The following is a 16,880-nucleotide window of genomic DNA, read 5'->3' as shown; positions in this document are numbered from 1 at the left end:
CGCTTGCAACTCTATAAAGCGCAAATACGGCCCCACATGGAATACTGTTCTCACCTCTGGGCGGGGGCTCCCCAGTACCAGCTCCTTTCACTTGACCGTATCCAACGAAGAGCGGTTCGAATCGTCGATGACCAATCCCTCTCCGAGCGGCTCGATCCTTTGGCGTTGCGTAGAGATGTGGGGTCACTCTGCATCTTCTACCGCATTTACCGTAGAGAGTGTTCAGAGGAGTTGTTCGGATTAATACCTGCAGCTGAGTTTCATCATCGGACGTCGAGGCAGAATACAAAATTCCACCCGTATCACCTCGACGTCCGCCGTTCCACGACTGGACAGATCCGAAGCTGTTGGTTTATTAGATTATTATTGTTTCCATTAATATACAACATAACATGGTTTATAAAAGATATGTGATATTTAAAATATAACATTCAACGGTTGTGTTGCCATTAAGTAACGCCATCTAGTTAAATTGTTTAGAACTATTACTTAGCCGATTCGGTTAGAAATGTGCATGTAATCAATAAAGGTTCTAAGTTAGGTAGTTGAGCTTTTGTTATGTTTTCTTTGAAACTAGGGCAGTATTTTAAACGACTCTATACGATTAAATATACATATTACTTCGTATAATCAAAACAAATTCCTATTTTCATCTCTCTTATAATTCCGGAATTAGATTTGCTGTTACATTGTTGACTGTATTTTTTTTACTTATAAATTATTTTTAGTAGAGGAATATTAATAGGGATAAATTTAATTTATTCTCAACGTTTAGTAGACAACATTTTGGAACTACGATTTAAGATAATATTCAATATTATCATTCCAATTTTCAATATAAGCCACAGTTCAAGAGGGAATGGCTAAATATAGGTCAAGATGAGGTCGTTACATTGGTACTTCATTGTTCATATGAGCGTCTTATTTTTACTGAAATCGTTAGAGCGCCATTCTTACTTTGTTTAATTATTTAATAAAATATTTTTTTTAATTAATAAGTAGACTCTTATTTTTTTAATATCTTAAGTAAAGTTTAGTTTAACATTATTATATCTGTTATAAATATTGATGGGGTTATAAACTCAAATTGATTTGATTATAATGCGAATGGGATATCAGCAACTTAACTGCCCTATGCCAGCCCCGTGTTTAAATATTTGGTATGATGAAAATTTGACAAGTCGGTATTAATGCGCGCGCATCCTTCGCCATTTTGAATTTCCGTCCTACTCCCATGGCACAGTAAGGTCTTAGCCGTAACAGCTGTTACTTGCAGTCTTTAACGTTATACAATTTCCATAGTGAATAAAGTAAGGGAATTACCAGATCTAATGACGCTTCGAGAATCAGTACGAAAACTATAGTGGGTTACGATATAATCTCCGAGAGATATCGATTTCGCACTTGGTGATTCTGTTTATTGTTTTACCCTGTTTTCGTAGGATTTTTGGTTAGATTCAGTGGCTTAAGTGACAAAAATCAATAGCAGATTGGTATTGGCTTCAAGGACATTATTGTGACGTCAGAAGTGTACTTGTCTTCGGCTACCCAAGCGTAAAAGGTATTCGAAAATTTAAATAATTCTATATTTGAATTTTGTTACATAAAATTAAATTGACACAGCCTATCCCAAAACTACAGAGTCGATCAATAATATTCGTCCTTTTTTTATATAGATTTTATGTCAAAATTAAAAACCTACCGCCTACGCAAGACCTTGCTTTGTCCTGCACAGGCGCACTTCAGCATAACAAACATGTGTTACAAAGAGACAGAAATTCTGAATCTGGGTAACTTGCGAAGATAAGGGGTTGTGAGTGGAATTTAGGTCAATACCAGATAACGTTTGCGTATCGAATAAAATAACGCGAGCCTAGCGCATTTAGAACCGTTCAACTACGCCGACGTGGCGCTTTATTACCATAAATTTATCTACATGTAGGTACTTAACAGATCTTTGTGTATATGCTGATGAAAATGACCGTTGCTTACACTTAGGGTAAGAATTTCCCCTTCTAATACTGTTCTACAACTACAATATATATTACACAATTTTATATAAAAAACAGTGTTGCACAAAGTTTGTTATCTGTTTCTTAATCATTTACTTTTCTTAATAGACAATTAGATGATTATTCTTCTGTGTATGATATTCGCCGTTTATTTTTGGGCTTATTATCCTGACGTTGTTTTCCTTCACTGTCCGAGTGTTAATTGCGCAAATATATAGAAAAATCCATTGGTACAAAGCCGAGATTCGAACGGACGACCTCAGGCTTGAGAGGTACAATCCTAAACTGATGTATATTATATATTAATTCCATCCAGGCTATGTCGAAAACAAAAATGCATAGTGTTTATACAAACATAATATGTATTACAAAATATTAACAGCTTCAAAGTATTATTTGCGCTGACTTTTTTTGTCAAACAAACGTCCTGTTTATAAAATCAATAAAAATACAATATCACAAAAGGATATGACGAAACCTATTACCGCGCAGAGCGCGCAAAATTATTCTTTATTCTTTATTTGAGAAAATTCATTTTCATGCCGTTGACGTTATTGGCAGGATCAGTAGCAGCTATGACCTCTATTGCCCGGTAATATGGTTTGGTATGGGTGTATTGATAACAGAAAATTTAATGTAGTGTCAGTCGATAATGGAGTAAACACAGCGGTGGCCGTGCCAGAAGATAATAGATACCCTGTAGTGAACATAAATATGAAAGCTAATTTAAAGGATAGAAGTTAAAGACTAAGGTAATTTTGTAGACCGAAAGAGTGTGCAACTTACAGTTATTTCTGACTTTCCTACGTCAAGAAGTACTGTATTTTAACATTTATTTGTTTTAATATTGTTTGGTACATTTAAATAAATAAATTGGCACTTACATTTGTTAAATAAGAAAAAAAAATGATTTTTTGACAGATGGCTGGAGGAGGTGATCCGAAATGGCAAAAAGATGCTGGCGACCAAAATTTCGACTACATGTTCAAATTGCTGATTATTGGGAACAGTTCTGTCGGGAAGACTAGGTCAGTATACTCTGCCAAATTACGTTTATTGTACTATGAGCGCTAACAAGAGCGTTTTGAACAAATTCCAATAATTTTTGTTACAAGACGCCAATTATTTTCGCTTGACGGAATTTTTTTCTAATTACATTCCTGTCTCAAAGACATATTTATTTTTACTACCGACCGCCTACTGATGTTATAGTTTGGTTCTTATCGGTCTGATTAATCATTTAATAAACCGCATAAGTTCTATAGCCTAGAATTTGATTGTCTTTATTCTACTCATTTAAAATGTATAAAAAAACAATCAATGTCACTACAACCTTTTTAGGTCTTGGCCTCAGATTTCTGTATCTGTTTCATGATCATTTATTAAACTAATAGGCATGTAGGTGTTCAGCCTTCTGTGCCTGACGCAAGCCGTCGACTTTTTGGGTTTAAGGCAAGCCGGTTTTCTCACGATGTTTTCCTTCACCGTTCGAGCTAATGTTAAATGCGCACATAGGAAGAAAATCCATTAGTGCACAGCCCAGGATCGAAACTACGACCTCAGGGATGAGAGACGCACGATGAAGCCACTAGGCCAACACTGTTCTAGCATTTAAAATGTATACCTATTGCTAAAATAAACATAAATGTGTTTATTACTTGTAATACATGAATTACAAATTTTAGATTTAGGGAACCTTTTGAAAAAGATACCAGTGTCATGGTCCCTAGGTCTTTCATAAAAAAACTTAACTTAATTTTCATATATGTATTAAAGTACGACATATATAACGTCGGTACTACTGTGGGTTAGGTATGTTGATCTGTCTGTATCATAAATATTATAGTAGACATGCTGGTCATACTTTGTGCTTTCATTATTACTATACTGAAATAAAAAGCTTAATAGTCAAGTATCGAAATTATGACATTAAGGATTCAGACGCTTAACCAATACGCTATAAGATTCCCATACTGTCATAATGCTTATGTTATAATGCTTATTATGAGACTTATCTTTTTACTTTTTATTTTTAATGTATCATCTTTCTAGTTTAGTTTGTTTTATTTTTGTTCCTGTTTAGTTTTGTCTTAATAACTGTGTATAACATGTATTTTTGCACTTCTTGCTTATGTTATGTAATTTAATACAATTTTTTCTCTTTACTCACAGTGCTTGCCTGGAAGAGATCGCTCGAAAGCGATAAGGCCGCCAGTTTCCTTTTGATTTAATTAAGTTTTTCTTAATTGTAATGTTACCAAGTGTAAATAAATAAAATAAATGCTCTGATTATTTCACTTATATTATACATATACGTTTATCCCAGCTACACCATTGGTACCATGCCACATCAGTTTGTTCAAAATTCGGCTACATTCAGTGTAATAACATGAGTGTATGGAACAATACTTCCCAGGTTTTGTTTTGTTAAAATACCACTTCACAATAGTACAATTTTAATTTTCAGTTTTCTATTTCGCTACGCGGACGACTCGTTTACATCAGCGTTTGTGTCTACTGTGGGCATTGATTTCAAGGTCAAAACGGTGTTCCGACACGACAAACGTGTTAAACTTCAAATATGGGTGAGTTTACAATTTTTAATTGCTATTTTCAGGTATATTTCAGGTATATCTTTATTTATTTACTTGCCGTACTCGGTTTCGCAACTGTAACTGTGTGTGTGTAACCTTAAATATTTATATAAAATAAAATAAATAAATGGCGCTACAACCTTTTAAGGTCTGTGCCTCAGATTTCTGCATCTGTTTCATGATCATTTGTTAATATTATAGGCAAGTAGGTGATCAGTCTCCCGTGCCTGACGCACGCTCTCGACTTTTTGGGTCAAGCGGGTTTCCTTTAGATTTTTTCCTTCACCATTCGAGCGAATGTTAAATGTGCACATAGAAAGAAAGTCCATCGGTATACAGCTGGGGACGCTTAGGCCACTAGGCCAACACTGCTCGTTATTACTGATATACCTAATCCTTATTCATAAATTATTATAGATTTAGGTAAACCGCTATAAATTCTGTGCTGTCGTTTTTGAGTTTATTTCGAACAGACAGACGTCTAGACGTGGCGTTGTGGATTTGTTAATATACACTATAAAAGATAGGCATCGCAGGGATTATTAAGTTCTTCCAGTTTTCTCAATCAATCGTTACGGCAGCCGTCTCAGTACTATTTTCGTGCGACGGTTTTTTCTCTGGCTTTGCAAATCCGACTACCACAAAAAAGTATTTTAATTTTCTGTGTAATTATGTATATTGTATGCATATAGTATGTAGCTTATGGTACTCATAAATAATCTAGCTTTTTATTGGTACATGAATTTTCAAAATCGGTTCAGATCCAGAGATTAAATTCGCAGAGTTCCCTATAATATTAGTATAGATAACAAGCCGCCTAATCCGGTTTCTAACGATTTATTTTTAAAATATTTTGGAAAGAAATATATCGTTAGTTACATTCTGAACGCGTGTTTTTAAATGGCCTATTAGTTTTCGAGTTTATTCGTTACAAGCATATTCTCAACATAGAGTTTATTCTCTACAGCAACTTAACAGTTATAAATGTAAAGATTACTAAACGATACATTACTGACTAAAGTACCGTTTCATTTGTAATAATCTGTATGTGATTTTCCGGTAAATCAAATACTGTTTCAGATTAGCACCGAATCGTCAAGTTTACTGATCATGTTAAACATATAGTATTGTCTTTTGTTAACATTGCTTTGACACATTAAGAAAACACTTTTTAAACGGATTGAAGCTATGTATTATTACTATAAACTTATAATTATGACCACGTGACCACGCACGCGAAACGTCGGAAAAATTTAAATGTAAAAATTATGTAAATAATTATAAGTTAATAATAATAATATATAGCTTCAATCCGTTTAAAAAGTGTTTTCTTAACTTGTTAAACATGTCTATAAAAGAAGTAGAGCAAATAGGCAGATTTCTGCCCCATTGGGTGTACCCGTACTTAAAACTGATGTCAGGAAAAAATATTATATTCATCAGGAAACCTATTCATTACTATGATAGAAATATGAATACACAGTCAAATTTAATTTTTTTTTTTTTAAATATTGTTTCTAGAAGTAAATACATAATAATATCAATGGCGCTACAATCTTTTTAGGTCTGGGCCTCAGATTTCTGTATCTGTTTCATGATCATTTGTTAATCGAATAGGCGAGTAGGTGATCAGCCTCCTGTGCCTGACGCACGCCGTCAACTTTTTGGGTGTAAAGCAAGCCGGTTTCGTCACGATGTTTTCCTTCACCGTTACAGCTAATGTTAAATGCGCACATAGAAAGAAAATCCATTGGTGCACAGCCGGGGATCGAACCTACGACCTCAGGGATGAGAGGCGCACGCTGAAGCCACTAGGCCAACCCTGCTCAAAATAGTATACATACATTAATATTCCCTCGAAACCGAATGAGGGCCCTAAAATAACACAAAACTTGTTTTATTTCATGAATTTGATTAAAACTTTGAGAATTAACAATATATGGAGGTTTTAATAGATTTTTTAATATTGCTCTTCGCTTCACTATGTTGAGACTCTTGAAAATAACGAATATAACTTTAAAAATGTTACCGTTGCGACTTTTCTACTGAGAAATCTTTACTTTTAGTAATAGGTGAAAATGAAATTTTATTTTCATTATAAAAACGATCCAAACATAATTTGGTGAATTCACAGAGATGGCAATGTCTTTGCATTGTTAAGTTTAAGTTTGTATAACTTTAATTCCCGTCGATAACTGGCGATTAAACTTCCTAAGTAATTATTTTGAATCGATATGATATCCTATAATAATAAGTTAATTATTTAATCACACAATAAGACGTAACGATATTATTAATCAGTGTTTTATTTAAATAGGTTGAGTTGTATTACAATCAAGAAGTACTGGTTGCAAATAAAAGTTTTTGTTAATAGGATACAGCAGGTCAAGAGCGCTACCGTACAATTACAACTGCATACTACCGTGGAGCTATGGGCTTTATTCTCATGTATGATATCACTAACGAAGAAAGTTTCAACAGTGTACAAGACTGGTTAGTAATAATATGTTTTCTTTTCATTCTGCAGTCGAGAAAACTAAAAAGATATTTATTTAATAACATAACAAACATGCATCGCTGGCATTTCGGCTTGGAATGTTATCGTTCAGTTTGGACTTGATAAAAACCAAGATATATTTATAAATATATCTTGGTTTGGTATATATTTCGGTCACAGGAGAAGACAATATTTTGAGTTATGTTACTAAAGATTCGTACGTCTCGAGTGGGTCACATCATTGTTATGGCTATTTTCTGATTTTATATTCGCAAAGTTTCTTGTTTTTCTAATTAAAATCTTGGTTATATATGTCTAATTGTAAATAGTAACAACGTATACGTTTGTTTTGAAAACTAAGCTACTTTATTAGGTTACCATGAACGCCTAAGTGTTTGGATAAAATAACTGTAGTATAGTATAGTTATTCGGATTAATACCTGCAACTGTTTTTCGAAACTTTCTTCGTAGTCATCGGACGTCGAGACTGAATGCGAAATTCCACTTCGACGTTCCACAACTGAGCGCTTTTTTAAGGCAGCTTTTGCCGCGCACCACCTTAAGGTGGAACTAGCTGCCCACTGATTCCTAGCGTACCAATTCTCTAAAGGCCGGCAACGCACTCGCCACCCCTTTTGCATAGATACCGCCCATGGAGTGTCCTTGGGCGGTATCTATGTATATAGGTATCACTTAACATCAGGTGAGCTTCCTGCCCGTTTGCCCCCTGTTCTATAAAATAAATTATTTTACTATACAATACAACAACAGTAATCCATAAATAAATAATATTTGGTGATGTTACCTACGTGCCTGACGTTGCCTTCGTGTAGAAGCTATCGATTAATTAATAAAATTACCGAATTATACAATTATAAATTAAAAATATCATATTTCTAAACAAGTAATACTAAGTCCAAGTTCAGTCCAATGTTCTGTATTATTTACCTATTCAGTAACATAATTACTTACGATAATTTAGCAGCTAAATTCTATATAAATAAACCGAGAATTGTAATGTTAACAAGAATAAATATATTTTCAGGGTGACGCAGATAAAGACTTACTCGTGGGACAATGCTCAAGTCATTCTGGTCGGTAACAAATGTGATATGGAGGAAGAACGCGTCATCAGCCAAGAACGTGGCAAGCAGCTCGCTGACCAGCTTGGCGTCGAGTTTTATGAAACGAGCGCCAAGGAGAATGTCAATGTCAAGGTATAAAGATCCTACTGTTTCATTCCACTTTCCTTCTTAAGTTTCTCTTCAATTATCTAGATACGACCAATTTGATGGTCCACCATGAACAAAAATACTGTTTGACTTGGCTCGGATATCGTTAAATACGACTTATGATAATGGAAGCAGAAGGCTGGCTTGCTTACGAGTCCATGATATGTTTATATCAGTCGAGTCACTGGTGTAGCAACAATTGTTCAAAGTAAAGATTTTTTAGGTAATCCTGTCGCTTCTTTGGATACTTCCAATGGATCCCTGATGAAATAAATTATATAGTATTATAATTTCACCACTTTATGGTCTCGTCTCGTTATCCACTCAAAAACTCTTTTACTTTCTTGATGACTCAATAGATTTTCATGTGTAAAGAGAACTTTAGTCAGCAAGCTCTGATTATACCCAATCCAGCCATAAGTTTTATTACAAACGAAAAAATATATATTTTTAATTCAGTAATGTAATATTATTAAATATACCTACATATTTATTGAAGTCTCCGAAAAAAATATGTGAAATGGCGCAAAATCGAAGTTTTAAAAATAATATAAATGTTCCAAATTCAAAAAATAAAAGTTATATGCAACAGATTAAGCTACAAGTAATAAACATCATTGTTTTTCAGACCGTGTTCGAGCGACTAGTAGATATTATCTGTGACAAGATGTCTGAGAGCTTGGATTCGGAACCACAGAACATGTTGGCTGGTGGGGCTCGAGGCCAAAAGCTTTCAGAGCAGCCCCAAGGAAACAACAATCCTAATTGTAACTGTTAATAATACTAAACAAAACCTCTCATTCCTGCCTTGAAAATACTGGAATTGATAACAAAATTATAATTCACTTAATCCTTCGCAAACATTCGTCCAGTATCTTCAAGGGTTATTTTTATAAAAATTATTTTTTATATTTCAGTAAACACCTTTACTTTAATGATTTTAGGTTAGTTTAAAATTGAGTATTAGCTTAGATCTTAAGTAGCCACTATTGATTGGAGCTGGAGTAGGGATCTGATACTTGTGTATTTAATATGTTTTATTCTAAGATGTATGCAATATTCAATATAACCGTGCTTCGCGTTTTATTTGCATCGACAACGAGTATGTATAAAATATTAAATGCGCGATTGACTTGGCCATTGGACCAAAGTTTCAAAGAAATGGGCGCAAAGTATTTTTAGAAGTAATTTAAAAGTTGAAGGCGTTTAAACATATTTTTGCGTAGATCTTTCCGCGCTATAGTAAAAATTGCATTACCACAAAACGACACTCGATAAATATCACATGGGTGACTTGTAAATATGTTTCTTGGTGTATAAAAATTATTGTATAGCGTACGTATAAATCTGTTTGTATTCTTGTTATCTGCTAAGTAATGTTATGTATAGGCTTTATTTGGCAGTAGTCTATATGAATTTTTAACTGCTTAATTAATGTGTATGAAACACGTTAGAATTATCTGTTCTAGAAGACATAGACAATACTATTTATATCAATTTCTGTTGAAATCTGAGCACATAACGTAATCTATTGCTAAGTAGTTTTATTAGTTTTTAAATTTCTGTAGTTCGTAAGACACTTTTTTTATTATTGTTAGTAAAATGTAATCAAGGTTTAGAATTTTATTTATAGGTGTTGAGTGTTGAATTTGTAATCGAATTGTTGTTCATAATAAATGTTTATTTGGATTGGCTCTAAGATAATACAAAAACAGACCATTTTGTGTCAATTGATGTATTCTATTATCTAGTTGGTACCCTTCCGCTAAATTACGACATACCGAATGGTCAAGCTAATCTAAAAATCTACTAAATTATATAAAAGCTAGAAAATTATATTACTCTTATTATGAAGGATTCACTTGAAGAATTTACTTGTATTGTTAACAAGGCCTTAAGTGAATAAAAATGTATCTTCATACTATAAAATACTACACTGTCCTACAGATATTAAATTTCTTGTTAATACAATAAAAAAAAACACGGCAAACACAAAAAAAACAAAATAACATTTTTACCGTAATCAATTATAATTTTTGTAATAAATAGCTGCTCACTGAAGTATTTTCGAACCAATTGAAGGTCATACCAATGTTGTAAGAGGCAATGCACTTGCGAGCCTTCTGGCCATCAGTATACGTGGGCGTAATACGAAACATCAAATGAACCTCCTGCAAGTTAGTTATATATTGAGCCTTACAGATTGCGGAATGGGCGTCAATTAAAAAAAATACGCCATTTGTAAATTTCAGCGAGCCGAAATGAAATCGGCTCTTGCAATATTCGTTAATACCTTAACGATATAGAAGTAAAAGAAAATCTTCCCCTGTTTAAATTCACTTCCGTTTTTGACAGTTGTACTCAGAGACGTCCATTTTCTCTAATGGTAGATTAATAACGGTGTAGCCGCTGTAATGTAATCTTGATTGAGTAAAATAACAACCTATTTTAGGCTCTGATTATTAACACCTAATAATAAGCATTTACACTTAATGAACGACTCTGAGAACATGTTGGACATTTAAGTATTGCTGTCTATTTATGGCATTATTCCATATTTTACTGAAAGCGATTAGGTAGATGTATGGTTTGAGTAGAATGTTAATGAAGGTTGTACGTGGTTAAGGCTTATTTATCGTATAGATAAAAGGGTGTTATTGGCATATCGTAAGGAATGGCTTAGGTTTTGACTTTCTTTGATAAAACATACTACGTAATATTGTCTTTTATATTATTAGATTATCTAATAATGATATTTCTGAAGTACTACGCTACAAACTGATATAAAGCATAGGAAAGCGAAATGCCCTTTTCACGTAGAGCAGAGGTAAGCTGACTCAAAGGTTTATAAACTCAATGACCGAATCTTCACTTTAAAAACAACTTTAATGTTTTTTTATTTATAACTTATTCTGTATATACTGTTATTTTTAACTTAACTTTTCCTCATTAAATATATCATCATACAGGTACAAGTTAAACGACTACTAAGCATTAAACATTTATAAGTATATAATTTTCACTGTTGTAATATCCAAGATCTGGTTATGGTAAAGTTGTATCAAAGAAAGTTTATCTTAATTTTCACCTATAAACAATATTTAAAAGTTATAAGTGAGGGGCTAATTGGGTATTTTTTCTGTTAAAATCTGAAATTAATCAATTAGATGTATTAAATGTATAATTATTTGTTGTGCATTAATATTTAATTATTTTAAAGAAACACTTGTAAAAGGTTTATTGATAATAAACGTATATACTGTGTTTTATTTTTGTATCTTATTCTCCAACTTTATTCTAACACACAATTCATATACAAGGAATCCATAGAAACCGCGGAAACAATTGAAAATTAGCAAGTTCATAAGACTTTCTTAGTTGCTCTGTACTTGGATTCGATTTATTGAATATGTTAAATAGCTCCATAGAGTGTTGGCCTAGTGTCTTCAGCGTGTGATTCTCATCCCTTAAGTCGTAGATTTGCTCAATGGCTGTGCTCCAACGGACTTTCTGGCCGTCTATGTGCGCGTTTAAATCTCGATCTGCTGATCCGGCTTACTGATCGCCTATTTATCTATTAGATTGACAAATGGTCTAGGCTATCTGAAACAGACACATAAATCTGAGTCCCAGACCTAAAAGGTTTTAGCGCCATTGATTTTTTTTAATAGCTCCATCTATTGCAAAATTATATTACTGATAATCCTAAATAAATATTGTTTTTAGTTTATTTAACATTCCTATAGATGGCGCTACAATAAACTAAACTGTTGAACATTCGAAGTTTGGGAATTCGTTATACAAATGACTTCAGGAATTATATCAATTGTATCCTTGTATCGAAATACATTGATTTATAATTTATAAAAATCTGGGAACTCTCCACGGCGTTCTAGCGATCTCTAGACCTACTCTGGCCGGTGTTCCGAGACACGATTTTTTAACACTCGGATCTTCTCCCGCTCTTCAGATGATCAATCCAACAGTAAGGTATACTCTTGTGGCAGGTTCATTTTCAGTCGTTGCGCCAGCGGACAAATTTACATACAATAACATATGTATTAAACTTTAATCAAAGTTTATTTATTCAAAGTCAAAACAAAGACGTAACAAAATTATATTAATTAAATGTATAACTAACTAATAAATTGATTGTATGAATGCTTAAAAATAATTACACGATAAAATCCAATATTTACAATTAATAAAAGACTTAATCTTTAACAGAAGCTGGGACTAGTCCATAGATAATTCAAAGCTGACTCTACAAAGGAATCAATTTTGAAATGCACTTTTAACTGTGGCAACTTGCCAAAACGGATTTCTAATTTGAACATGACTTCTAAAAGATTCATAAGCATCGTGTCAAAAACAGATTTTGCAATTTATTGCGCTGCAAAAGACGGAGCAAAGAGGCTTTCAAGGAACTTGAATACTTACTTATTTCTTTGTAAATTTTGATTCTTCTTATAAAAAAATGTGTGCGTGTACTACACACACACGTAAGTGAAACTTCTTTATGACCTTATTTTTCGAAAAATGATCTACTATATGCAACTTTACAGAAATTGGATAAATAAAATAATATTAGATAAAGTTTAACAAAAGGCTTTTATTATCATACAAATTATACAATTATTTCATTTTACCTTATTACTACTAAGACTATTACATAATTTCATTAATGGTAATAGATTTATTACTATCATTGTTATCGGTATTATATATTTTTGTTATTAATGGCTTCGAATCGATAGGGACAAGAACAAGACGCGTAACCGAAAACTGTGACGGTAGATTTTTTTCCAACGCCGTTTATAAAGAAGTTTCACTTCAAAAATGAAAGGCATTCTTTAGAGCAGGATGGAAAAAATAAATAAATAAAGAAATACTCAAAATTATAAAAGAATCCAATTGAAGTCAACCTTTACGATGACTAATCAGGCTGGATCAATTAAAATTTAATGAAGCATTAAAAAGAGTGAATAAGTTATTGCTGCAATAAAAACGTGAGGCAAAAAATACACTTTATCGCCTAATCAAAGTGAATTAGGGTAAGGGAACTTTTATAATGCAAAACCGGTTTAATATGCAATTAATTGTTTTACTTCCATTCGATTTTTGGGATTAAGTCTTTAGTAAAAGTAGCAAAAACAGCATCGTACATTGGTTCGTTGCTAGATTGCTTCAATATTATAATATTTAGAAGATTGATATCAAGTGATTAATTAAATCAAAGATTGCCGTAACTTAGGAAGTTATCAATTTGAACTTCGTGTCTCGGAACACGTGAAGCTCTATATATATATGTGTCGCAACCAACTAGCTTAATTAGCCATTAATCAACAGCCTAGCCACTTTACTAAACAGCGCCGTGTAACAAGCGGCTTGAATGATATACAGCGGTAACATTTGTTACGTTATTTAATAAACTGGCTGGTTAGTGCTAAGGCCAATCGTACGATAAGATGATGACGTGATAGAAATAAATGAGATAAAACATCAGACATGCAAAATCTTTATTTAAAATGTAACATATTACTATACTTTGAAAACATGAGCAACAATTGACAGTTTGGACAATTTCCGTGTTAGGTGGCAGAAAATCGGAACTAAATTGAAATGAACAAGCTAGGCGAAGAAACGTTACCAATTCAAGTTATTTAATATTTGCCTAGCCGTTTGATCAAATGGCTGAATATCGTTCAGGCAGCTAGTTAAACGTCGCTGTTTAGTAAATAGTCTAGGCTATTTTAACTGCTAATTAAGCTAGTTGGCTGCAACATATATATCAGCAACAGTCTCTGGACTTGAGAGCCATGAGTCTCATAGAAAGAATTTAAAACGTATACGCGGATATACCATGCCACAATTTTTTTTGTAACAGGAGGCAGGAGGCTCTCCCGATGTTAGTGACCGCCGCCTATAGACACTCAATGTATTAAAACTGGAGATCTTATCTACTTCATAGATGGTAACAATTGAAAATACCAAAAGTCACAGAATCTAGGCTATCAAAAACCCACACAGAATTAATAGAAACAAAAACAAATCACGATAAACAGTGTTGCTAGTAAACAGAATCAAAGTAAATGAAATGTTGCAGTGAACAAAGTAAGTTCTATAAAACTATTAATTAAGTGCTTTGAAACTCCGCTATAATCATACTTTGCGTTATCCAAGTTCCGCTGCAGACAATCCTTTGAGACATGCATTAATGGTCCGAGACATTGCTAACAGACGTCCTGAACGGTTTAAGGAAATACACCGAGCTTAGATTCGACGCCAAGTAAATTACGATATTTTAGCGACAAAATTATAGTTATTGTTGTTGAAGAAATTAATGAATATATGACAAAATATATAGAATGTATTATAAGGATAACATTAAATTTATGTTATTATATATTAGTATATAGTGAGTACACGACGTCCGACAGAGTGAAGGCCTCCGCCTAATGGCTCAATTTGTCTATCATCTTCGCTACTATTTTCCAATCTTTCTCTTTGATTTAATCTTCCCAGGTTTGTGGTGTCCTTTCCTTTTTCTTCTAATTCTTGGGTCTTTTTGACCCATCTGTCATCACCATTTAACTCTCCATTTATCTTAATCACCTATATTAACTTTTAAGTGTGTTACGACCTCTGTTATTCATACTCCAAAATTCTTCATTGGCGCCTTATAAATTTATATCCACGTTGCATTACCTTACTCATTTTTATATTTTAAATTCATAAAACTTATTATAATTTTATAATAATGGTAGTACCAATGTCCTGCCATCAACTATAAACTATATTTACACTGTAAATAAATGCAAAAATCTGATAAACAAAGACTAATGCCGTTGTAAATATAAATTTATTTACCAATTGTGCATTAAATGTCGTTGCTGAGTTGCAAGTTCCGTTAGATACATAATTATTAATAAGAGATAATTTAATAACTGACTCTGTGTAGGAATGTTACAACAACTTCACGCCACAGGCTTCGCAGGTTGACGTGCAAACACCGCAGCTTAACAAACCCAACTTCATTACTTAGCGGTCTCAATTCAGTTATTTTGTTGACATTAAATTTTATTACTAGCAGTCACTTTGTTTGCATTGTGTTAAATATTATCTTCATTTGTTTGCAATTTTCCACTACAGATTCGGTTCAAAGATATTTTATTCATGCACTTAGTGAGGTCAAGTTATTGTCGGTTAGGTCTGTACATCGTGTTATCAAATGAGCTATATAAAGTTAAAATAGTAACCACTTTGCAAATATTAAAATATAAATTATGTAACTTTATGTAAAATTGATTCGTTAACGAAAAGAAACCAAAATAACATGTCCAATATTTTTACAAAAGTGCAGTTGGATTGTATCGATATTACAACAGGCATTCTGTGAATATAATATTAATAGTAATAAAGTCTTAGACACTTGTTTATAGTTATAAGGAGATACTAAAAGTGTATTGTATTTTCACGCATTGCCAAGGCGCGAGCAATCTACGCATAACTCGGTACAAGCTTAGGTCCAATGTCAAATCTGTGCTGCTCTATGGGTGTGAAACGTGGTGGTACTAAAGTAATCTCACACACAATCACACCGACTTCAAGTCTTCCTAAACCACTGTCTTCGCCGTATTCTGGGTATCGACTGGCCTAAAAAGATCTCCAACAAGCAACTTTGGGAGCGATGCCGATTAGCCTCCAGATGCAAGTGGAAATTGTGGAAATACGAGGCTCAAGATCGAACGTGATGAAGAGTCACTGTGGACGCCCTCTGCCCCGTCACGTAATGACGTCAATGTCTAAATGTTACTGTTACTACTGATATTTAGTAAATAATTATTCTATTAATTTATATTGAACTTTTATATACAAGATTGGATTTATAAAATGACTGTTGGATATGACTCGTACGAGTTTACTTATATTTGCTGCAGGCGACGCTTAGCGCGGGGCGTATCCATACATTTTTCAATTAATTTTCACATATAAAAAATATTATAGGAAAATGCTAGTCGACAATCAAGGTGTACTCAGATCTATAGCTTTCCTTAAAAAAATATATTAAAGAAAAAGAAACATACATTTGAAAACCAAGGGTCGTACGCAATATTTCTTTTATTTGAGAGCCCAGTCATAATGTACATTCACAGACGTTTTGAAAATGAAAAACCCCTAACCGGGCAAAATTATACAGTGTTATGAAAGCCCATATTTTTTTTATAGAACAGGAGGTAATCGGGTAGGAGGCTGATGTTAAGTGCTATATGGACACTCTCAATGCCTGAGCGATTGTAAGTGCTTTGCCGGCCTTTTAAGAATTAGTACGCTCTATCTTGTTGAAGTATGTTGAATAAGTTCGGAAATACTTCAGCGGGCAAGTGGTGGAACCACTATATAGTAGTAGTGCGCAAAAACTTTTGTAAATTTGATTATGCTAGACAGTGCATTATTCAATTCTAAATATTCGAGTTTAAATTCAATGTAAAAGTTGACAGGTCCGTTTTAAATACAATTCATGCCCGTTTTGTGAAACAACTGG

The 16,880-nt window shown here is 33.3% G+C and overlaps 1 protein-coding gene across 2 annotated transcripts; it reads left to right on the top strand.

Annotated features, from left to right (window-relative positions):
• Nucleotides 1-1,229: 1,229 nt before the first annotated feature.
• On the top strand, nucleotides 1,230-11,231 carry LOC123708837 (ras-related protein Rab-3). Of its 2 annotated transcripts, none has more exons than XM_045659760.1 (6): nucleotides 1,230-1,561; nucleotides 2,934-3,040; nucleotides 4,480-4,597; nucleotides 6,981-7,099; nucleotides 8,149-8,320; nucleotides 8,964-11,231. In XM_045659760.1, exons 2-6 carry the CDS (start codon nucleotides 2,934-2,936, stop codon nucleotides 9,111-9,113), a joined length of 666 nt encoding a protein of 221 aa, XP_045515716.1. In that variant the 5' UTR covers nucleotides 1,230-1,561; the 3' UTR covers nucleotides 9,114-11,231. The 2 variants fall into 2 exon arrangements, with proteins under 2 accessions (XP_045515716.1, XP_045515717.1); XM_045659761.1 differs by lacking the exon at nucleotides 1,230-1,561 and adding an exon at nucleotides 2,620-2,764.
• The last annotated feature ends 5,649 nt before the right edge of the window (nucleotides 11,232-16,880 follow it).

Source organism: Pieris brassicae, chromosome 4 (assembly GCF_905147105.1).
Source record: "Pieris brassicae chromosome 4, ilPieBrab1.1, whole genome shotgun sequence".
NCBI lineage: Eukaryota > Metazoa > Arthropoda > Insecta > Lepidoptera > Pieridae > Pieris > Pieris brassicae.
Note: the sequence above shows the minus strand (reverse complement) of the source record. Positions and strands in the feature narration are given on the sequence as shown.